The 22,941-nt window shown below is 49.3% G+C and overlaps 1 protein-coding gene and 1 long non-coding RNA gene across 3 annotated transcripts; both read right to left on the bottom strand.

The window, feature by feature from the left end:
- Window positions 1-2,272: 2,272 nt before the first annotated feature.
- Window positions 2,273-19,392, bottom strand: TCN2 (transcobalamin 2). Of its 2 annotated transcripts, XM_014593596.3 has the most exons (10): window positions 19,285-19,392; window positions 15,400-15,618; window positions 11,995-12,184; window positions 10,264-10,421; window positions 9,619-9,780; window positions 9,137-9,312; window positions 7,793-7,970; window positions 7,315-7,510; window positions 4,758-4,879; window positions 2,273-3,075 (listed from the first exon to the last, which is right to left on the bottom strand). In XM_014593596.3, exons 2-10 carry the CDS (start codon window positions 15,470-15,472, stop codon window positions 3,014-3,016), a joined length of 1,317 nt encoding a protein of 438 aa, XP_014449082.1. In that variant the 5' UTR covers window positions 15,473-15,618; window positions 19,285-19,392; the 3' UTR covers window positions 2,273-3,013. The 2 variants fall into 2 exon arrangements, with proteins under 2 accessions (XP_014449082.1, XP_019349305.1); XM_019493760.2 differs by lacking the exon at window positions 19,285-19,392 and having other exon boundaries at window positions 15,400-15,698.
- A 2,081-nt stretch (window positions 19,393-21,473) lies between these two features.
- On the bottom strand, window positions 21,474-22,794 carry LOC132243563 (uncharacterized). Its single transcript, XR_009455195.1, has 2 exons — window positions 22,605-22,794; window positions 21,474-21,970 (listed from the first exon to the last, which is right to left on the bottom strand). It is a non-coding gene; the product is annotated as an uncharacterized LOC132243563 (long non-coding RNA).
- Between the last annotated feature and the right edge of the window lie 147 nt (window positions 22,795-22,941).

Below are 22,941 nucleotides of genomic sequence, written 5' to 3'. Positions count from 1 at the left end.
TCAATGTTCTTTTCTGTCCCCTTCTGTGTATCTGCCTGCAGGGAAACAGGATGAGAATCCACTGGCAGCAGCTCCACCCCAGCTCAACTAGTTTCTCTCTTTTCTCCTTAGAATCAGAGAAGTAGGGTCAGAAGGGACTTTGTAGATCTTCAGGTCCGACCCCCTGCCTGGGCAGGAGGAAAACTGGGCTCAATTGACCCCAGACAGGTAGGCATCAAGCCACTTCTTAAAAACCCCCAGGGTAGGAGCCAGCACCACTTCACTTGGAAGTTGGTTCCAGATCCTAGCCGCCCTAACTGTGAAGTAGTTCTTACGGATGTCTAATCTAAACCTACTCTCCAACAACTTGTGGCCATTATTCCTTGTTATCCTGGGGGGCGCTAGGGGAAACAAGGTCTCCCCCAAACCCTTCTGGTCCCCCCTAGTGAGTTTATAGATGGTCACCAGGTCCCCCCTCAGCCTTCTCTTGTGAAGGCTGAACAGGTTCAGGTCCCGAAGCCTCTCAGTGTAGTAGGTCTGCCCTGCTGTCCCCGGATCATGTGGGTGGCCTTCCTCTAGACCCTCTCAATGTTGTCCACATCCCTCTTGAAGTGGGGTGCCCAGAACTGGATACAGTACTCCAGCTGTGGCCTGACCAGTTTCGCGTAGAGGGGAAGGATCACCTCCTTGGACCTACCTGAGATGCACCTGTGGATGCACGATAAGATCTGGTTAGCCCTGCCGGCTGTGACCTCGCATTGTTGGCCCATGTTCATCTTGGAGTCAATGATGACTCCAAGATCCCTTTCTGCCTCCGTGCTCTCAAGAAGGGAGTTTCCCATCTTATAAGTGTGCTGCCAGTTACTACTGCCCAAGTGCAGCACCCTGCACTTGTCCGTATTGAAACGCATCCTGTTTTTGTTAGCCCACCCCTGCAACCTATCCAGGTCTTGCTGCAGACTTTCCCTCCCTACTAGCATGCCCACCTCACCCCAAATTTTGGTATCATCAGGAAATTTAAACAGGTTGCTTTTCACCCCGTCGTCCAAATCGCCGATAAAGAAATTGAACAGCGCGGGCCCAAGGACTGAGCCCTGGGGGACTTCACTGCCCACTTCCCCCCAGGTCGAATATGACCTGTCCACCACCACCCTCTGAGTACAACCCTTCAACCAATTTGCAATCCTTTAATGGCAGCTAATTTCACCTGAAACACTGTCATGCAAGGGGTGTGTAAAATACTGTATAGTGAAAGGGAGCAAGGCATATCAAAAGAAAAGCCTTACTCAATACTGTTTCAAATGCCACAGCTGTTTTTCCTTCTCTTTCTCAATTTCTAATAACATTTTTAGAATATTGTTAACAGAAATTGTTGCAAGCAATGACTTGACTAAAACTCAGAATACACTCAGGAAATATAACCAGGAACAAGGGGCCTATTAACATTTCATCCCTTATGGGCTTCAAGGTGCCTTATTTTCAACACAGCAGTGGATTCACAGAGATGACAAGAGGTGTGTCTCCTAAAGTCCATGGCTGCATCCTTTTGAAAGTGGTATGTCATTCAGATGCGTCTTTAGATTACAATGAAGCTGGGATCTGTCAGGTCCCTGCTCTGTGCCCCAAAGCAAGTTGGGGCACCTTCGGGCTCTGCTGAACAGCTCGGAGGCCACATCCATTTTGCCTCCCTGCCAAACTCAGGACCAATGCTGAGAAAAGACCCCTATCCACTCCCTTCTACTCTGCCTATGCCTGAGTCCAGCAATTATTGGAAGCAGACAGCTCAGAGGAGTGCTGAGCATGAGCTCAAGATTCAGGTGTAGATAGAACAGGAGCAAATGGGGCAACACTATTTTCTTCGAAGTCCTGGGCTGAGCAGGAAAGCAGTACAGATATGGCTTGTGAGTCCCCACAATGAAGGAGGTGCTCACTGCACCTGGCTGGCTAGGCCTACAAGCAGCCCAGTGGGGCTTAGTAAGGACAGGTTTCTATTTAAGCCAGCACTCACTCCCAAGTAAAGCTGCCTATGAAAATAATAATTCAACCATGGGAGGGACACAGACAGCTCTATACACTGCTCAGCAGGGGATCCTGTTCCAGCTGAGTACATAAGGGAGGGGATATTTTAACTGGCCCTGTACTTCTACATGGAGGCCAGGGTCATCACTCTTAGTGGAGCTCAGGGGACAGTAGGACACATACAAGGAGTAATCACACTGGAGAAGACACCTATGCATTGCAGTCAGGGAGCACTGCAAATTTCCACACGTAGTCCAAGTGACAAACTACAAGGCAAGATATCCAATCAAGTTTTAATTATCTCAGATACAAATGTCAGAAGCAGGAAAGGGCTGTCTCCCTCAATACAGGGTCTGGCTTCCCATACACTGCTCTCTGACTAGCAGGGATCCCAGATAAATCAAGCAAATAACTGATTTACAGCAGTGATTGCCACTTCCAGAAGTAGGGTGGTAGGGGGAGCAGAGGCTTGGCTCACAGCAACTGAAACACTGAGCTATGCAGTTCCCAAAGAAACTCCAGAACTCTGCTCCCATCAGGGCTTTGGGAAAGTGTGTGGAGCAAAGACAGGGGAGAGAGAGAAGATGTCAGCCGGGGGGTTGCAGACACACAGGCTGATCTTGGAAGCACTCTAGATGGCTCCAGCATTCAGTGTTAAAGCTACATTAGAATACTATGATTAGTGAGGTCTTTGGCCTTGTAGTCATAATAAAGGCTTTTCATTCACACTAAACCTGGTGTTCACCCTGCACTTGTGTGATCAGTCTCCATGGAATTAAACACGTCTGATCCACAAGAGAACAGCTCCTCAGTGTGAGGGACCTTGCCCTTATGACCTGCCCCCCTCTTTCTCTATCCCATGTTATGCACTTTGATCGGTCCCAGGGATCACTTGCTGACATACTGCCCTTACCAGCTGAGAACCCATGCTTCTAGGGTCCAGAGAGACATGTACAGGGACTACACTGTGACTCAGCAAGGGCAGAAGCCAGCTGAAAGGCAGGTGGCTGGCCTTCTACTGATGGCTGAGCTTGAGGATGATGGACTCTCCGTCCTGAGGCCTGTAATCAGAGACACCTGCAAAACAAAACAGCTAAGTGAAAGCCTGTGAGCAAGACAGGTGAGGCAGGTTACAATGTGAAGGACTTGTGCAGTGCAAGGAGGTTAGGAACAAAGTGCACTCTTAGACACAGCTGGTGTCCCCAGGGGTTTGAGATTATTCCTGGTGCATGGGCTGCATGGGGCTTCCTGCTAATCAAGAAGGGATGAGCATTCAGCAAAACCAGGACTTGCTCTCCAGGGTCTCTGCAGCTCTCACTGGAGGCGTAACCAACGGATCAATGAGAAATTCCACACTGCCTATTTTTTTAAAAATTCTCCTCAAATACCAGATCTAATGCCTGCTCTAGCTGGTTGTGAACCAGTGCTGCATACAGCATGGATCCCAGAGCAGCCAGAATGGGCACTGCAGGTGGTGCAGTCTGGACGAGGGCATGTAGCGTAGGTGCCAGATCAGCTGGAATGAACACTGTGTTGTGCATGATATCTGTCCTGGCTAGATTGTGCCACAGTTCACATCCCACAGAGCACTCGATCCAGCTGGTCCAAGACCCATACTGCAAGTGGTACTACCAGGCTGGTCAGGCACTACAGCCCCAGCAAAGGTGCTCATTTGGTCATCTAAGCCCTTCCTGTCTGCCACAAGTCTGGCATGCTTTCCTAAGGTGCAGCAACGGGCTAGCCATGCTCCATAAGCTTCCCTCTGAGCTGCTCTCTAAGAGTATGATGGCAGCCAGCTACCAGCTATCTATGCAGAGCTGAATGACCTGCTTCACATCCACACCCATGGGTAAACTTAACAAATCCCCTAATGGGGATAATACTGTGTTGTGAGCCTGTCTTCAGGTAGGGCAGCCCAAGTGTTGTCAAGAGCAGAATGTGCTCATAATATGTAAACCAGACTAGACTGGCTTAGCAGCACTGTCAGGAGTAGAACAGCCACCGAGCCCTTGCCCTGATCTCTCTAAATGTGCCAACATGGCTGCTAGCCATGGCCTTGCCTAGCCCTCCCTACTTCTGTGCCAAACACTACCTCAACAGATTGCCTGGCTTGCTGACACCAGTAACTGGATTTCAGACATTTTGCAGAGGCAGCCATGACAGCACAAGGGGCCAGATGTGGGAACAGCAGGCCCCAGTGGACCAGATTGGCTGAGGAACAAGCTGCCATTTTTATACCCTTGCTGTAGGCCAGAACTGCATTTTAGCATGGTGAGCCCTGAGGCACCTGCACATGGGCTTCATGGGCTTCATGCAGTCCTTAAATACAGGCTAAATACTGCTTTAAGGGATGCAGCTTTCACTGGGGCCAGTTAAAGCTGAACCTTCAGCCTGAATTTGGCCCATGGGTGTTGTGCCATACATAGAAAAGCCTTTTCCAGAAGTTGGCTGGAACCACTAGGAAAAAAGCTCGGCACCAGCCCCCTGGGAAGGGCTGTGCATTCCCAACTGAGTCTTTCCAGCAGGTTCCTTTTCTATAGCACTCCCTAGTCCGCTGCATCAGAGCTCTACTCCTCCTCCCCTTTCAATGCATGTGATCCTGGGAGCATATCTGGATCCCATGTTCCACAGAGAAGCCTTGAGTGAAACACAGCAGCAGCTTTGGCAAGTCCCGGGGTACAGGGGTGGGGGAGCCACCAGTACACAAAGTACTGGCAGATGCTGAGCTGGTCCCCAGATATTGTGCTCCCACAACTCACCTTTTTCCAGACTGGTGTCTGGGGCCTTGAGAAGCTGCCAATAGCTCCTCTCTGCATCCTTGGCTTCTATCCCCATCACTGTGGTTAACATTGGGCCTTGCAGGGTGCTCCTGGTTTCAAACCTAATATTGAAGGAAATGGAGAAGAGGGAAAATGACTCTGTGAGGCAGAGTGAGGAGTACAATCAGCCTCCTAAGGTTAGGTAATTCCATGGAACAGGGCAGGAGAAAGAACAATTACTTGTATTTCACTTTAGCTCAGGAAGCAACAATGCATGGGCATATGGCCATGACAGTGTCTATGGTCATGTGTGCTAACAGCACTACACGGAGGGGATCCTAAGCCAGGGAAAGGGTCTGTAAGGGAGTTTTCTGTACCAGCAGCAGCAGCAGCATGTGAGGGGCTGGACATCAGGACCCACTTTAAGTGCCTTGATCCATGTGCACTGAGTTTCATAGATTTCATAGATATTTGGGGTTGGAAGGGACCTCTATAGATCATCGAGTCCAACCCCCTGCCCTGGGCAGGAAAGCATGCTGGGGTCAGATGACCCCAGCCAGGTGTTTGTTGAGTCCCCTCTTAAAGACCTCCAAGGTAGGGGAGAACATCACCTCCCTTGGAAGCTCATTCCAGACTCTGGTAACCCTTACTGTAAAGAAGTTCTTTGTAATGTCTGGTGTAAATCTGCTCTCTGTCAGTTTGTGGCTGCTATTTCTAGTTACTCCAAGAGGTGCCTTGGTAAACAGAGTATCTCCTATACCTTGCTGCCCCCCTCTCCCCTGACAAATTTGTAGATGGCCACAAATTTGTAGAGTTTGCCTGTGAACAATGCTTCTCTGGCACACAACAGATGAGTTGGCTTGCTCAAGAAGAGAGAAACTGAGGCAGGGTATTATACTGGGCTGTGGCCTCCCTGTCACAACCCTCTTAGCAACACCTATAAGCAAAACTCCCCTCCCAGGCTGCCCATTATGGAACTACACAGTGTGATTTCACAGACGGGTCACTCCACTGCAAGGGGCATCCTTGAAATGTTTTAGGAACACAACAGACACTTGGTGACACTAGAGAAGTGGCTTTCAAACTGTGAGACACGCTCCCCTGGGGTGAGGGGTGAAGGAATGATGGGGTGGCAGAGCACCATGGTCTACAGGGATCAGAAAATGGTAGGATTACCCTTGCAGGCTGGCAGTGTTCCAGCCTGCAAGGGGCTGCTGGAAGTGGGAACCAAGTGGCCAGGAAATATAGCTGGGCAGCCTGGACAGCAGCTCCCTGCAGGTAAATCTATGGAGGGGGAGAAAGGGAGCACAGAAGGAGGCAGGGCAGATCAAGGCCTTTACAGTGAGGGAGGGAGTGGGGCAGGGACGGGGGGTGCTGCCCAGCCAGGGTGATGCAAGGGGCCAGTGTTGAGACAGCCACAGGTGGCTCATCGAGGGGACAGGGGGCTTGCGCCCCCCAGATTTGTGCATGGGACAGAGGTGGATGCTGGCTGCGCACTGCAGGCACAGAGCTCCCTGCCCTGCTGCTCTCCTCCCGGGGGCCCCATGCTGGCCACGCCACCACGTCAAGGCGCCCCTGCCCACCCAGCAGCAGCGGGGGTGGCAGCAGTGGTATGGAACTGTGGCCCCTGATGCTGTCAGGCAGGCAAGGGATGTGCGGCCAGCATGAGGCTCCTGAGGGAAAGGCAGCAGAGTGGGGAGCCTTAGCCCACAGCAGGCAGCCAGCATCCACCCCTGCTCCACTCAGCTCTCATTCAGCCATGGCAGTGACAGGGGAGAGCCCTGGGAAGCAGGCATGTGTCTTGCCTTCCCCTTTTGAAAAGGTGGTCCCCCTAAATGCAGCTTACTCTGCTAGTGAGTCTGATATTTTTCATACTACTATAAGGTTAAAATGCATTGGTACTTATTGCCAAAAGATACTCCTTCAAAACAAGAGGCAGAAGCTGAAATGGCTAAAGTCGATACTGAGAGTTAAGCTTATGAAAGCATAATTTTGCATGTCTGTTTTTGTCTGGGTTGGGGAAGGGAAGGCCATAACAAAATTGTAAAAATTGTAAGTGGGGCTCAGCTCAAAAAATTTGAAAACTGCTGCACAAGAACTGCTGATGGGCTGCCTTCCAAATCCAAACCACCAGGGGTTAGGAAGCCAAACACTGTTATAACCACTGAACTCTGAGTATGCTTGGCACTTGCTTGATTACAAAATGCTTTACCTGGGTGGGAAGGTACCATTGTTTCCAGGTTACAGACAGGGGACACTGAGGCATGGAAAAAGGGAAATAGTTTGCCGAAAAGAAAGTACAAAATCAGTAGCAAAGCCAAGACTAGAACTCTGGAAGTCTGACTTACAGGCCTGTGTGCCACAACCCTGCTATTAGTCTGGGGTGTTGTTCAGGGGGTGAAGAGGCCTCCTAAAGATTGCCTGCTAGTAGCACTGTTGGAAGACCTGGCCTGAACCACTCCCCCCACCTTTAGGCACAGGACTTCGTAGTTCCAAGCCTGTCCTGGACCTCCCACACCCTGCTAGTCTGTTCTCTGCATGCATAAGATGCTCTCACGTGAACAGCTTGGAGCCCTGGTTCTGAGCCTTTCCCAGCACATCCAGGAGGGAAGATCCAGAAGGCACCTGGATGGAATGGTTGTACAGTTCTTCATGGCTTGAAGGGTGCTGCACAGATAGCTGGATAGTGAATATGCTATGCTCCAGGGCAGTCACACTGGATTCAGGGCATTTAACGTGCTGCTGCAAAGTGTCTGCAAAAGGGAGAGAGGCTGAGGAACCAATAGCCAAACAGGCTCTCAGGTACATCTTGCTCCCACAACCCTTCCTCCTTTCCCAGACTTTGCTTGCTGCTCTTCTCCTTGGATTCCCCCTTCTTTTCTCAGAGGGCGCCTCTACTGCAGTGACTAAAAGCCTCATTTCCCTTCCTTCAAATGGGATCTGCCACTGGGACCAGTAATGCAATCCCATAAACTCCCTCCCCTTCCCCCTAGCATCCCAGTCCTCCCTCTCCCCTCCCCCCCGCAACCACTTACCTCTCTCTGCCTGGCACCCCATGGTGGCAATGTCCAGGTAGCTTTTGCCATGCAGAACAGGCAGAAGTTGAGACATCATCATAAGGTTATCATGGTTATGTTCCAGGGTCCCAAGGAGGGCATTCATGCCTCTAGAACACTCAGACTTCTTATTGCTCATCCCAGTAGCAACCAAGACCTAGTGAGCAGGATTAAGTTGAAAGGAAGGAGGCCTTGTTTCAAATAGGTGTCCATTAAGATTTTTATCTTCCCTGCTTCAAACCCAAATGCAGGGTGCATTTGGTGAACAAGAAGTTGTATGGAGGCCATATGTACCAGGGCTGAGTGAAGATGGAGATGCTACAGGACTAAACACTGCAGGAGAAACAGTCCCAGCTGCAGCAACCACAGGCAAAGCAACCACTCCCCTTTGCAAAAGCCAACTGGTAGCATCTACTCTATTTGCTTCTGCAGAAACAAGGCCAGAAAGTGGGGCCACCATAGCCCACAATGGTTACATGCAGAGGGCAGGATATAGCAAGAACCCCAGGGCTAAGCAGCTTGCTACAATATGATGTGTGGCTGTAGGTAGCAAGGAGGCAGAGGCTGTTCTGTTTCAGAATCATTGCATAGCTCAAATGAGCCAAGTTTGTTGCTAAACAAGGAGCGGTGCTGCCATTACAAGAATGTTGTAAAAAAAATGGAAGCCCAGGTTTTAGAGACATGTTCAAGTAGCATTTAATTCTCCTTCTGCAGCACTGGCAGCCCAGAGAAATTGGCCTCCTGCCAGTGTGTCAACAAAGCAACAAGCAAACCTGACCAGCCTCATTTTTCTATCAAAGCAAAGCAGATGTGATGAGTGAACAGACTGCATAAAACCAAGGCAATGACATTTGCTGGCCCTAGTTTATAGGTGTGGAGGCCAAATTCCAACACAGGATCATTTTCCCTCCTCCCCCAAGTTTAATCAAAATTGTTTGCTTTCTGCCCTAAATGACTGAGGCTTGGCATTTTTGAAGAGTAGCTGCCTTCTATCTGAGAGGAGACTACCTTTCAGTGAAAGAGACCTGCCTAGATAGCACACATGCACATCAGAGAGAATTCCACTGAATCCAAACATCAGGAGAAGATCAGAACCAGGCCCTATGCTTTTAAGAGGGCAGAGTCTTACCAAAAGAATCTATACCATTCTTATATGCCAATCATGCAGCAGAGGTCACTTAATGAACAGATGACTTCTATAATAAAGCCACTATAAAGCAGGTATGCTATGGTTGCATCCATACTGCCCTGAGAAGCTGCCAGATCTAAGATCCTGCAGCCCAAGAAGAAGATTCGCATGCCTTAAAGATCCAAACTCCCCACCTGCATGGCCAGTGGGCTGCTGAAGATATTGCCAAAGGTGCCTTCAGGAGTCTGAGCCTGAAGGATCTTCTTCTTCACACTCTGGACAGCCTGCAGCAATGCTGACACTATGCTGCGTGTGTACAGCCTGGATTGCTTCAGGCAGTGAAAAGCCAAACCAGCCATGGCCTCTGTGTCTGAATGAGAAAGGACAGAAGGGGTTACAAGGAGAACACTTATATATCAATTGAGAGCATTCTATCAGGTTGACTTTTATGGAGCAACATCCATTTGCATCAGCTGTGAAGCTGGCCCTGGTTGGTTAGAGCATAAAGCCGAGAACAGGAGAAGACATCTTTCTCATGGGTTGATCTGAATTGCGTGAAGCAGATTTCTTCCTCCAAATGGAAGTAGCCCTGGTCCCCAGAGGTGCAAACACTGTGCTAGCTCTGATAGCACTAAAAAGCAGGAGCTTACATGGAGGATGGGGTGGGAACACTCACCCACAGAGAGTTTAGTGCCATGTGTGAACTTGTTGTGCATCTCAGCATTTATGAGCTTCTGGATCACATGTGTGTCAATCTTCTTGCCATGAACACACAAAGCCAGAACACCCAAGCTGTACTGGTAGTAATTGGTGATGGGGTGACCTTTCTCTTCTGGACCTGGAAGCAGGAGATAAGAATCAGGATCAAAAAGCAGTATACATTTCCTGCCGCCTCCCACCGGATATCTCACTAGCAATCCTTCCCTGCACTGTGGGAATCAGACACAAAGATTCAGGACCACAGACTGCACCCTTCCTCAGGGAGCAGAGGGACAAGCAGATAATCCAAGCAGCCACCACCCCTGCTGCCCTACAGAATGTGATGGGCAGATAACAGCTTTGTGATGTTCCCAGGGAACATCTTCATGGTGAGGACTCCTGCAGGGACATTCTCCCCAAGCCCAAGCTTGGAGAATTTGAGTGAGTGGAGTGGAGAATTTGATTCTACTTCATGCCATGGCCTGGGGCCTACTTCTACTTCAAGCCATGGCCTGGGGTACAGTGCTAAGAAGACTTTCACTGATACTACAGGTCTTGCAAGCAGGTTCCTGCCCCTCTCTGCAGTAACCCTTAGTGACAGCCCTGAGCAATACCCTCTTACCTATCTGCTCCTTCTCCTTATGCAGGTCATGCTTCAGCCGTGTCACAAGCCGCTTCATCTCACGTGTCTTCATGTCCTGGCAGGCAGCTCTCAGTGCTAGAAGGTACAGAGCCAAGTGACCAGTCTTGGGCTGCACCTGCTGGCCAGCTGGCAAGAAGCTGATGGGACAACACAAGCCAAGAATTCATCACCGAATCCTTTCCCTTCCTACATGTACATTTCCCACCCCAACTCTCCACCTGGCACAGCTGCATCCAAAGGGGCTGATTTTAGGACATGGATTTCCACATGTCCTTAACAAAAGCTGGATAGTTTGATTGATCACAGGCTTGTTTTTTTGTATATATTATAAAGACCTTAAATACATCCAGTCAGCAGCACAGGCAATGCCTAAATGTAGTGAGTCACAGGCCTAGGAAATTAAGGTTCCAAACAGTGAGTCAAGACACTAAGGGTTGCAGATTTTTGTATACTAGATCAAAAACCTCTCTGATTAACTGCCTTCCCAACCTGATCAACTCCTGGGTAAGTGCAGCCAATCAGAGCCCTCCCTCTCTTCTGGATGCTATCCACAGAAGTGTGGGGGAGCAAGGCAGCTCAAGAAGGCTCTGCTTTCCCTTTCCTTCTGAGAAATTAGGGGTGTCACTTCCTCCAGTCCTTCCTTGTCCCTGCAACACCAGCCATGGGACAAGACCCCACTAGAGCCCCCTCAGGCCTGGAAAAGGGGGAGAAACCAGAAGCAGCAGAGGACAAAACAGATGGGGGTAAAATTAATTTCTAGGGAGAGGATGGAAAGGTATGGGACTGATGATACATACCCAACCTTTTCTAGATCACTTTTAGCACTGGCAACATGCTAATTAGCAGAGAGCCACGCTTAACTGGATGTGTCTGCATGAGATGCTACGTTTCTGTAGCAACAAGCTATGGTGATGTAGCATTGGTGGGCACAAACCATGACACCAATGCTACTGCATAGTAGCAATGAGCTACTGCTCAGCAGGTCATTGCTACTGTGCAGTAGGGTTTGAAACAACCTGTGTGCTGCCCAGACTGAACAGTATCGGTGGTTACTGAGCAGTTGGGCACTCGTGTGGATGCTCCCACAGAGCTGTAAGTAATGAGTTTTGTGCCCTGAGCAAAACTCCCCCATGCCTGGGGCTGGGTGGAGAGCTGTTGAATGCTGGGGTGGGGAGGAGGGTGGTCTTACATGCCCTAGGGGGTCCCTGCACTTGGCTCCTCCAGCTGGGGAGCAAAGGGCTGGTTCTGCCCAGCTCCTCTGGCAGGGCAGTGAAAGGCGGCTCCAGCCCAATTCATATGGCCATGCAGTGCCTCAGCAAAGACTGGGGTGGGGGGCAGATAGCACCATTGCAGTACTCCCTCTAAGTTAGTATCCAAGGTTGGTGCCTCTCTCTGTGCCTGCTCCCCCCACAGTTACACTACTGACGCCTAACTCCTACTACTCAGTTACTTTCTTTGGAACATCTACATCACCGGTGCACCAGATGCTGAGGTACATTTGGAAGACATTTAGTCCTCTTTGAAAGGATAACATGACAGGCAGGAAAGCAGGGGAGCTACTGAGCCAGGTGGGAAGGGGAGAGTGGTGAGTGACCCGAGTAGGGCCTATGGGAAATCACCCCAGAATTGTTCCTGGAAATGGTGAAAAACAGAAGTGACCTGCTTCTTGTTCTAATGCTGCTGCTAGGATTTGATCTGCATTGAACATACCTTTTCTCCTTGGCTTGGAAGGCATTCTTCAGCCTATGGAAATACTGGGCCTCCTTCTTCAAGTTGTGGTCACTGGACAGGCGAAGGGCCATGTACACACTGGGGTTCAGCTCTTTGGATAGGTCTTCAGTTACGCTCATGAGTCTCCTGTTCAGGCACCCGATGAGATCAGAATTCATCCTTGGGATTTCTATTATAAACCAACAAGGAAGAAATAGAAGAGAAAACGAATACCATATGTAGAATAAAGGGGAGAATGCTGCATGAGTGAGATAGCAAGTATGCAGTGCCTAGAAATGATCACCCGTAGAGCTTTAAGAGCTGTACAGAGGGAAGTTAGAGACACCATCCCCATCTTATATAGGGGAAACTGAGACACAGAGAGGAGGGAAAGACTCATCCAAAGCCCAAGAGCCAATCACAACAGAACCTGAAAAAAATTGAGGCCTATTGGAAAGGAGGATAGTGCCCTGTCCATTGCTTCTTGTATATTAATATTAATAGAAGGAGTTTTCCAGGAGATAGGGTGTTTTTGTAGTGTATAAGATGTGATTTGGAAACTAATGCTAGGTGATTAAAGGTCCAAAGAGTTTCTGTGATGTTGTGACAGCAATTTGGATTTTGGAAGGCAATGGATTGGTACAGAGAAGTGGGATCCTTTGTGTCCCTTGGCAAGAGGCCAAAGAGATAGCTAGCTTCACTCCATGGAAAAAACGGGCCTGATCACAGCAAAGAGGTACGAAGGACAAGGAGTGCCCAGGAACAGCTGTCTAGCTCCCCTCTAGCACTGATGCCTCTCAACGGAGCAGTGGAGTTGAAGAAGAATAGTATCGTAGTGCTGACAGGTGAATTCCAACCCAAATGCAGTTAGGGAAAATCAGAAATTTGGGAGGTTCAGTTCAATTTCTACTAGCTAGATGTCCTCCTCAATCAGAGGCTATCATTAGGGGTGCACCAATAGATATTCTTGGGTCAATACCGATGGCCGATTTTTAATGAGTTATATCAGCTGATACTGATCCAATAGCTGATATGCAGCCCTGCAGTGTGGAGAGCAGCAACCAGCTGGTAAGTCTGTTGTAGGACAAGGAGTGAAGGGAGAGAAGGGGCTTGGGGGGGGCAGATCAAGACCCCCGCGATAAAGGAGGGAGTGGGGCTAGGGCAGGGGCAGGCGCTCCCCAGCTGTGGCAGGGCAGAGCGGGGGGTGGAGCCACAGCTTGTGTGGAGGGTTTGGGGTGGGGGGATGGCTCCTGCCACTGAGTGCACCCCGGGAGGGCACAGAGGAGCGTATGCCCCTGGATCTACACATGGGGAGAGGGTGGGCTGCTGCTGTGGGCCGGGATGGCGCCAGGCTTTTCCCAGCAGGGGGCGGGGCTGGGCTGGGCTGGGCTGTGCTCAGGATGCACAGTGGCGGTGCAGGGAGGGGAGCTACAGCAAATTTTGAGCTGGCTCTAGCCTCCCCAAGCCTGCCTCCCAGCACTACCACCGCCTGCCCAGAGTGCAGCGCAGCCCAGCCCAGCCCAGCCCCCTGCCAGGAAGAGCCCAGAGTCTCCCCAGCCCCACCCCACAGCAGCAGCCCACCCTTGCCCCACATGCACATAAAGGGGCAGACGCCCCACAGTGTCCTCTCAGGGTGTGCATAGCGGCAGGAGCTGCCCACCTGTGCACCCTGGATGAGCCATGGCTCTGTCCTGCACTCTGCCCCACCCCAGCTGGGCAGCGCCTGCCCCAGCCCCACTCCCTCCCTCACCGTGGGGGCCTCGATCTGCCTCCCCATGCCCCTTCCCTTACCCACAACAAACTAACTGGCTGGACTTGGCTGCTCTTCATGCTGCCGGGCTGCGCTCCTGACCACCTGCATGCTGTGCTGCAGCTGTGCACATGCATGTGGCATTTATCAGCCACTTTATCGGCTACATGAGCCAAAAAAAGCTGATTGCCAATACTCTCAATTTTCCTCATATCACTGCCGATCTGATATGGGACCAATGTATCAGTGCACCTCGAGCCATTGTAACTGTCACTAATGAACACCCATGCTGGTAGTCTCAGCAAGAGCAACCAAAAAACATAAGGACATGGTGATCAAGGCTGAGATCCTGGTACCAATGAAGTCAGAGCTGAATTCCACTTCAGGCAATCCTTTCAGGTCAGAATTTAAGCACTGAAGTGGGTTAGGCAGGCATTGCCACAGCCAGTGCTGTGCCTGCTCCTGGGACTACAGGATGCTCACTACCCACCACCCATTCAGGCTCGCACAGTGTACCTATTACCCTGGACCTGGAGCACTCTTGACCACTAATAGGAAAATCCTAAGAAGGCTCAGAAGAAAACCGTCAGTGGACCAGGAAATGAAGAGGAAATAGAAACCAAGATAGGAATATACAACCTCTAAATAGGTGCAACTTGAGGGAAGAGGGTAGGATCATAGAGTGCCTATACACATGCTCTGGGGTGGGGAGGGGGGCATTTTAATTAATCATAGTAATCCTGAGAGCCACTGCAACTAAAATGCCCACAGCATCTCATGTATTCAGCGTCCCATGTATCAAAATGAAGGTGGGGGCACTTTGTATTGTAGCCGTGGAATGTGAGAAGTAGTATTTGTTTGGCGCTATTTTTTATTAGATCAGCCACATAATTGGGAGATGTTGGAAGAGAGAAACAGAAACAAGGGCAATTCTGCCCTGCCACTTCATACAATCACATCCAACACACTCGAACTGCAGACTTCCTTGACCAAGGGCTGCTAATAGGTTAGGTTAGGCACCAGTAAGGAAGTCCCAACATGCCCTTAGCCAAGAGCATATTGTTTGGCATTTATACAGTGCCCTCCACAGAGAATCCCACAGTGCTTTATGAGATTTAAATCATGCCTCCCACTGCTGAAAGAAGGCACCTCTGGGGGGGAAGGCAGCAACTGTTTCACAACATGTAGCTATGCTGCACAACAGTTCAAAGTAGAAGCTGAACACCACCAATGGCAATTTTGGGCATATAGTTACTCATCCAGGAATTTGGTCAGGATACCAGGATAACACCTGATTCTCCAGCACTGCCTGAGATCTTTAATGTCTGCAAGCAACCATCAGTTCTGTCTTAAGTCTCCTTTGTGAACAAATCCTTTCAGCCTTGCAGTGCTCTCCAGCCAGCGCTGTGCTGGGGCATTGCTTCAGTGCAGATTTGCAGAGAATTCCCATTATTGTACCACCAATATTCAGTGGCCACCCTGTGGATAATTATTAATGAAGAAGAGTAAGATGCCGCCACTCACCCATATACAGGTCTTGATAGATGTGTGTATGGAGTTGTTGCGGGGGGCGGGCAAATAAAAGTGAAACTGAGGTAGGCAGGCACCTTTACAATTGTAGAAGGGAAATGTGTGTAGAAGGCTTCTGTACTCACCACAGAGCTGGACAGGGAGGACCAAGGCACAGAAGAGGAAAAAGATCCTCAGCCTTCTGGGTTCCATGTTCATGGTAGAAATGGAAGCTGCAACTGGGGCTCAAGCTCAGAGACCAGGCGCTCACTTGCTTAGCTGCTGCAGTGCTGAGCCATTTCCTTTGAGGTCACTGATTAAAACAGGGCAATGTTGCAAGAGGATCTTTTCCACAGGTTCAGGAGCTGGGTCAGCAGAAACAAAAAGGACTTCAGTCGCATATGAAGCAAAAGGAAACTCAGTTATTAAAGCTTCCAGGGGCTGGGAGCAAAAAAAGGAGGGGCAGCTGCTTTCCTTTCCTGTTTCCTCTTGCTGGACCCTCCTGTTGAAGGCAGGCCAGCTAATTTACCCGAGCATGCAAATCAGCACAGCTATCCGCTCTGCCTTTCTAAAGGATGGCGTGCAGCCTACTCCAGCTAGCTAAAAACCTCCAGCCTGGCTCTGGCTAGTGACACAATAATTAATTAGGCTATACAATGTACACCAACACAAAAAGGAGGGGTAATAATTAATCGTATTAAGGAGCAACAAACAATAATCAACAAGATTAACATAATATCTGATATCAATGAGACAATATACAACCAACAAATCCAATAAAACTCAGTACAGGAACCACTCTACCCCTGCAAGGGTGCTAAAGAGCAACTTTTCTCTCCCACACTGACAACATTTGCACAGACTATCAGCTGCTCGCACAAGGGAACAGTGAGGCATACGTAGGGGAATCTGGGCCACTCCAGCCCTCACCCACTCCACTCTCATCCACTTCCACACAGTTCAATGTTGACCTTTGTGTGCCCTAGCCCTCAGGTACAACCACTCACACTGACCCTCCTCAGTCAGGCACACTAGCTCACTAGCTCTGGACCACGCAGCACACAGATGAGATCGGTCCCCCTGAACCCTCACTCAATCTGCACCCACGCGCCAAACCCTCCTCAACTCTAACAGCCTCTGATCCCATCCACTGCAATCGGGTACCGGCTCACTGGCCTTTGGCCTCCCAGGCCCTCCAGCTACACTCAGCTGTACACACCTGCAAAGCACACACACACAACCCCTGGACTGGAGACAGATCAGTCTCTCAGATCTGCCCCTTTTATACCCAGTATGATTGGCATATGATTGGCAATATGATTGGCAGGTGCCAATCATTTTGACAACCAGTCATCCAACAGTGCACTCCACACTCTGTACTACACACGGCCCTCTCAACCTATGCACATGACACCTGGTTGTCACCCAAAAGTATCAACTTATTTTACCTCATGAGCCTCCTTGCTCAAATAGAGGCACAAACCCGCATGCTCACAAGTCTAAAATAGGTTCTCTCTCACCAAAGGTGAAAAAATGTACCTCCCCTGCTCTAGTAAGCAGGCTGGGATGTGGTGACTTGAGCATCTACATGCCCACATGTCTGACTTTTCTGAGGATGTATGTCAAGAAGTGCTTATGCAGCCAGGACATCTTCTCCAGGCAGAGCTGAGCACAGTGACCTGTCAGGGACTTGCATCTCTTTCTCCCAGACAAATGAGAGCAAAGCTATGCTGGAACAAATAATAAATTCACCTAAACATGGAGTTATGGGGAGAGCAACACTAGTCATCAATGTGGATTGAACTTGGTTAAGAGTTTGACTGAAAAAGGGGCAATTAAAAAAATCAATGTGTATCGTTTACATTTTTTTCCTTAAAAGAAACCCTTTTGCTTAAGTTGGTTTTAAGTGTCTGGAAACTAAACTAAATATTTCAATTTGAGTCAACCAACATGTTCCAGGTTGACACAACTTTTATTTTTTTTTGGTAGAAAGTACAACCCCCTCCACCCTCCCAAAAAAGTGCTTTGGTTCAACTCAGCTCCATTCTCTCTCTGATTTTTTGGGTTCAATCACTGAACCAAAATATCCATTACCCACTTGTTTCTATTCATGGTTGTGTCAAATCCACCCTGGCATAACTCCACCTTCTTCAAAGGCAGGAGCAGGCAATTATTTTGGGCAGAGGGCTGCTTACTGAGTTTTGGCAAGCTATTAAGGACCCCATGGGTAGCCCCACCCCTTGACAGGTGCCCTGCCCCTGGTCGCCATCTTATGACTAGAAGCCCTGCTAACCCCTGACCTTTGCCACCAGAAGTCCCTCCCCTTATCCCCAGAAGTACTCCGTTCAGTAAGCGGTTTTGCCAACTCGGAACCAAAAAATACCAAATTATAATAAAAAAAGCAAACATCTAAAACATTCATTAATTTGATTTCAAAAAATATTTTTGTCTTGGTTTACGTGTGTTTGTGTAGTGTACACAGAGGTGATTGTATATAACAGCTTAAAATGAAGTCTTACTCTCTACTGTGCCTGTAAGGGGCACAGTAGAGGCCCAAAGCAGGGTGGAATTAGGGCTAGAGGGCCAGCGGAGGTGAGCCAAGGGCTGGAGTCCTGGAAGTTAAATCCTGTATGGTGGACTGGGGCTAGAAGGCTCAGCTAGAAAACAGGGGCAGAGGCCAGGGAGGTTAAGGGCCCAACAAGAACATAGAGGCCTGAGGAAGCATGACACTGGACTGGGACTAAGTGCTCACTACAATGATAAATTGGTATTGGTAACATCTGCAAAGCATGGGAACAGCTGTAGAGGAGGTTGGAGGTCGTGAATAGTCATTAAGGCTACATGTGCCTTGAGAGTTCATAGACACTGCCCATAAGGCACCTAAGATGAGGGCTAGCCAACAGAGGTATAGAAGGGGGTAAGTGGTTCCCCAGGATGCTGGACAGCCTCTCAACAATTAATTTCTGCCAAGAAACATCAAAGGTATGGCCGAATGAGGAGAAAGGAGAACCCAGGAACCAGTTAGACAGGGGTCCAAAGGCCACTAGGGGGCACTACTGTCTCTTGACCTCACCCTGCAATAGGGGCTCTACAGATTAATTAGGGAAAGGGGAAACATCAAGGAGAATAAAGGGCATTTGTCAGCACGAATTACACTGGGGCTTTTATACAACAACCATTGCACTGCTGTCCTCTCTCTACCCAGGCCCCTTAGGAGTTGCTACGAAGGGTACAGAAGCAGAAAGATTCTATAGGCAGTCAAGATTCTTTGGGTAAATGTGATATTGTTTCTTAGACCAACTAAATAGTTGGAAAAATTGTTCTTTACAAGCTTTCGGGCACAAACACCCTTCAGGCACAAGGACAGTTTGTTGTTTCTTTGTTTGAGGTTCTATAAGGGCATACCTTCCCAGAGAGCTGACTCAGGGTATATTTTGGAAGGACTTCCATGCTGTCTGGATTTCTCAGGGATCCCCCAGACCTTCAAAACCTGGAGACTCTCTCCTTGTGGGAAAGCCCAGGCTACTTCCCCTCCTCCAGCAAACTTTCTCCTCCTGATGACATAAAGCTGCAGGGACTCGAGATTCCCCAGACTCTAGGTAGACTTTCCTTCTCTTGGGAGTTTTTTTAGTAAGACTAAATGACAAAGCCCCCAGCCACTGAAAACATTGAGAGATTCAGGATGTGTGAAATGTGTAAACAACTACATGTGCTCTGTATGTACCAGTCCAGAGCACACTGGGTGGTTTATAGACCTCAGAATAGGTAGGAAACAAACAACCAAACAACCTGTCCTCTAAACTAAAGAGGAAACAAGAGGCAAAAGCTACAGTCAAGATCAGATTCAGATCCTCCCTGAAAATGCTGGCTGCTGCTACTTGGATAAAAGCCTGTGAGATTTTAATCCGGAATAATTCTATGCAACAATGCAGCAGTTCCCCTTTTGTTTATAGGATTTCTCTCCCTCTAAATTCTTCAGCCAGAATTAGCTTTATGAAAAGGAAGCTGGCACACTTGCCCCACATACTTACTCTGTAAATTAGCGGCCAGCAAATTAGATCCTGGAAGCTGCTCAATGGCTGGCCAATGGCTTTCTCTTTCTGTCTTGTTTATCAGTGCCAGTCATGTGACTAGTCCAGCTGCTGAAGTCAGCTCCGGTTTTTTTGGTGATTATGTCAGGAAGTTTAAAGTCACAGGTTGCAAGAATTCATGCATACAGAGTGTGGGGCTCAACAGTGATAAAAGTCTGAAATTGGGCAACGCTCAGGACTTAATTATGAATAAAATCAAAAGAAAACAGCTCGGTGCAACTTCAGCTCTGACCCCTTGTGCTTGCTCATCCAAATACAACCCATCCTGCAGGGCCATAGACCAGGCATGGGTGCTACAGCACCCTGAGGTGTCCTGAGATCCTTTTAAGGGTGAATATTAGCATTGTTAGGTGTGCAGACAATACGCATAGATCATAAGATAAAACCCAGGATTTCAAATAGGAATACAGAGTGTCAAAAATGTTGTAACCTGTTGTGGTCGTTCTGAGTTCTTTGCAACACAAGAATTGCTCAATTTTTCTTTCATTATCAAGAAACAAGTGAAAGTTAAGAACCGGTGTTTTCTGAAGGGTGTTTGAATCCAACAAGGGGACTCTTGAGTCTAAAAAGTTTAAGCACCACTGCTGTGGATTGTTATTCCTGCAGGTCCCTGGCCTCAGTAAGGGCTGAACTGTACAAGGTGTTGAACTTTCCTCACTGGCAATGAGCATCTTCACTTTGCACTGATTTTGATGGGGAGTTCAGACAAAAGATGAAGTGCTCAGTGCCTAGATTGAATAGTACAGAATGAATGGGGCAGCTGGTCTAGAATTACTTTCAGCCCTCCTATTTTAATGAACGGATGTCTGCCTCTTCCTTGGCACACAAAGACCCCAGATCTGTCCTATTCTGTGTAAGTCCTCTGTCTGGATTTATAGTGCCATAGGGAGAGGAGAGGAATGTTGGAGCAATTCAGACACCAGGACACCTGCCTCAGAGAGGGGGATTTCTTAAGCTATTATGGATCTGTCAGACAGCAAAAGCCCAGTTGCACACTTGGACAGAGGGAGAGGGTGGTAAAGATGATCAGCTCTGCCACTGACCTGCTGTGTGACCGTGAGCAAGTCATTTCACCTGTCTGTGCCTCTGTTTCCTCTACCATCTTTTGCCTGTCTCCAGTCATTAGGACTAGAAACTTAAGGGGAGAAGTGAGGAAAACATTGAGATTCTGTTGCAATCACCTGTCTCCAGAAGTTGGGATTTCAAGTAAAACACAAGCCATTTCAGGACTAATGATCAGTTCATGACCAGTGCCATTGCTGGGACTATAGTGCTGAGAATGGTTCTTCCTTCCCCTTGCTCCCCTAAAACCTTTCTTTTGAGGGTATTGTTTCCCCTGGAAGAGCCAGCTGTTACATCAGACAGGGGCCTAAGTCATTCAAGCAAACACCAAGACACCAGCCAAACAAAACAGGAAGGAAAGGAGTAGTGCTATACAGCATTCTAGGAAGAGCTCACTGCTCTTGTAGAGATAAGAGAGAGTACATACAAGTTACATAAGAGCACTTAGCAGGGATCCTGGTTTTCACTGATAAAAAAAATCCCCAATATTCAGGTTTAAAAAGTAACCCAAAATCCACATTTTTCTGTGATTAAAATGAAATGCCACTAATATATATACACTAGCCAACTGCCCATCAAGAATGACGGGGGAAGCAGGCAGGGACAGAGCCCCGGTCCCGCTCCATCTGGGCCCACTTCCCCTTCCCTCCTGCTGCTTGAGGCCCGGGGGTGGGGGAAGAGGCCCGCTCCTTCCCTTCCCCAGCCACTGCTGTGGCCCAGTTGGCCCAGGCCCGCTATTCCTCACCCCCTCAGTGGGCTGGCTTTTTTCCTGCTCCGGCCTGCTCCCCCCACCCCACGCTGGGCCCAGCCCACTCCCCCCCCCATGTTACCTGCAGAGCAGGGGAAGGAGGGGGTGAGGGCCCCCCCTTCTTGTCCACTCTGTTGCTGCCACCTCCAGGGAGCAGGATGGGCGGGGGGGCTAGGCCAGGTGCCATGGCCTTATCCCCCCAGCTCTGTCCCCTATGTCCCCACCATCATGGCGGCGGGCTGCCTTCTGTCAGAACATGTCTTCATGCTCTGATTGGCTCCAATCAGAGCATGAATAAAGCATCACAGACAGACAGATGGACAGACTTAGGCTTTTATAATATTAGAACACAAGCAGTCCTCAGACTTACGACACAATTGGTTCCTGAAAACCACATCTTAAGTTAAAATGTAACTCGGAACCGATTTTCCCATTGGAAACAATATTATAAATGGAGGATTGGTTTCTGAACCAAGGTCTGATACCCTATTTTCACCAAAAATAACCCAGAATTTTGTACTCAATCAATTATAGATGAGTAAAATAGCTACATTAATGTAGTTATATTGTAAATAGTGATCATATTGATTTAGAAGGACTTCTTTGAGGAGACTTTGCTGGACGTTTTGAAAGACTCTTGGTTGGACTTTTTGAAGGGTTCTTGGTTGGAGTCTTCTCAGGAGTCTTGGCCGCAGGTTTTTCTGGAGTCTTGTCTGCTTTCTTAGCGTGTCCAATGAAGTTTGGGCAGATGTTCTCCAGGGAGATGAGCGACACAGCGAAATTGTTCGCTGGCATGGCTTGGCATCAGATCAAGTGCTGTAAAGTCAAAACTGATGTCAGAAAGTTGAAACAGGGTGTCAATTTATAAACGCTGTAAGTGCAAAACGTTGTAACTCGAAATGTAAGTCGAGGACTGCCTGTATACTTCTTTAAATCTGAAAATTGGGGATTTTTTTGTCAGAGAAAACCACAACCCCTGGTGGTTAGACAAAAAGGACTGGGGTGAGGGTGGGAACTCTGCACTCTTCCCTTGCCTGTCAGTTTGCAAGTGCTTTTTGGAAGAAAAAGGAAAACAGGGCAACTGACATGGGCAGGAGGCTGGGATACCACTAAGGCCCCTGCCAGACAAGCAGGTTAAAGGTGCCATGGGATCTGATAGGTGATCCACACAACTGCACTTCCTGCCACGCAGCACATGTATAGCAGGAGACATGATTGTGTCAGATCCCATCGCTCCTTATTGGTGGTTCACCGAGAGCCTGAGACCGCCATCCTGGGCCCCGCCTACACCAGCAAGTAGCAAGCTCCCACGGCTGGGAGCCCCCTCAGCTGACGGGCCTCTCGGCCACGGGAGTTCATGGTGCACCGCCATGGCTGGGAGTCCATCAGCTGAAGGTGCCCCAGCCACGTGGTCCATCAATGGCACGCTAGGGACCAGCCACAGAGGTACCGCAGCTTTTCTTGCTCCCCGTTTTCTGCCCGTGGATTTGCCCCGGAGCAGGGCAGCGGCGTCTGGCCCCATCCTCACGCGCAGAGCGCTGGGCCCGCCTGGAGCAAAGCCCAATGCCTCGGGGCAGCGGACACCACGGATCAACCCCCCGCGCCCGCTCGCCCGCCCGCGGCTGAGCCTGAGCCTGAGCCGCAAACCCGCGAAAGCAGCGGCGCCAGCCCGGCCACTGACGTCACCCTGCCCTGAAGCCGCATCCGTAAATCCCGGCATGCACTGCGCCCCTGCTGCCTCTGCATCCTGGCATGCACTGCGGCTGCCCTAGTGTATCCCAACGTGC

The sequence above is a fragment of the Alligator mississippiensis genome, chromosome 10 (assembly GCF_030867095.1).
Source record: "Alligator mississippiensis isolate rAllMis1 chromosome 10, rAllMis1, whole genome shotgun sequence".
Taxonomy (NCBI): Eukaryota; Metazoa; Chordata; order Crocodylia; family Alligatoridae; genus Alligator; species Alligator mississippiensis.
The sequence above is the reverse complement of the archived record's forward strand: the minus strand, read 5'-3'. Positions and strand labels throughout refer to the sequence as shown.

What these genes read in the sequence shown, in the direction of transcription:
- TCN2 (XM_014593596.3), bottom strand. Translation starts at nt 15,472, where the DNA reads ATGAACATGGAACCCAGAAGGCTGAGGATCTTTTTCCTCTTCTGTGCC. An exon ending in CCTCCCTGTCCAGCTCTGTG is followed by an intron (nt 12,185 to 15,399) that starts GTGAGTACAGAA and finishes GGTTTATAATAG; the next exon opens with AAATCCCAAGGATGAATTCT. An exon ending in TTCCAAGCCAAGGAGAAAAG is followed by an intron (nt 10,422 to 11,994) that starts GTATGTTCAATG and finishes TTGTCCCATCAG; the next exon opens with CTTCTTGCCAGCTGGCCAGC.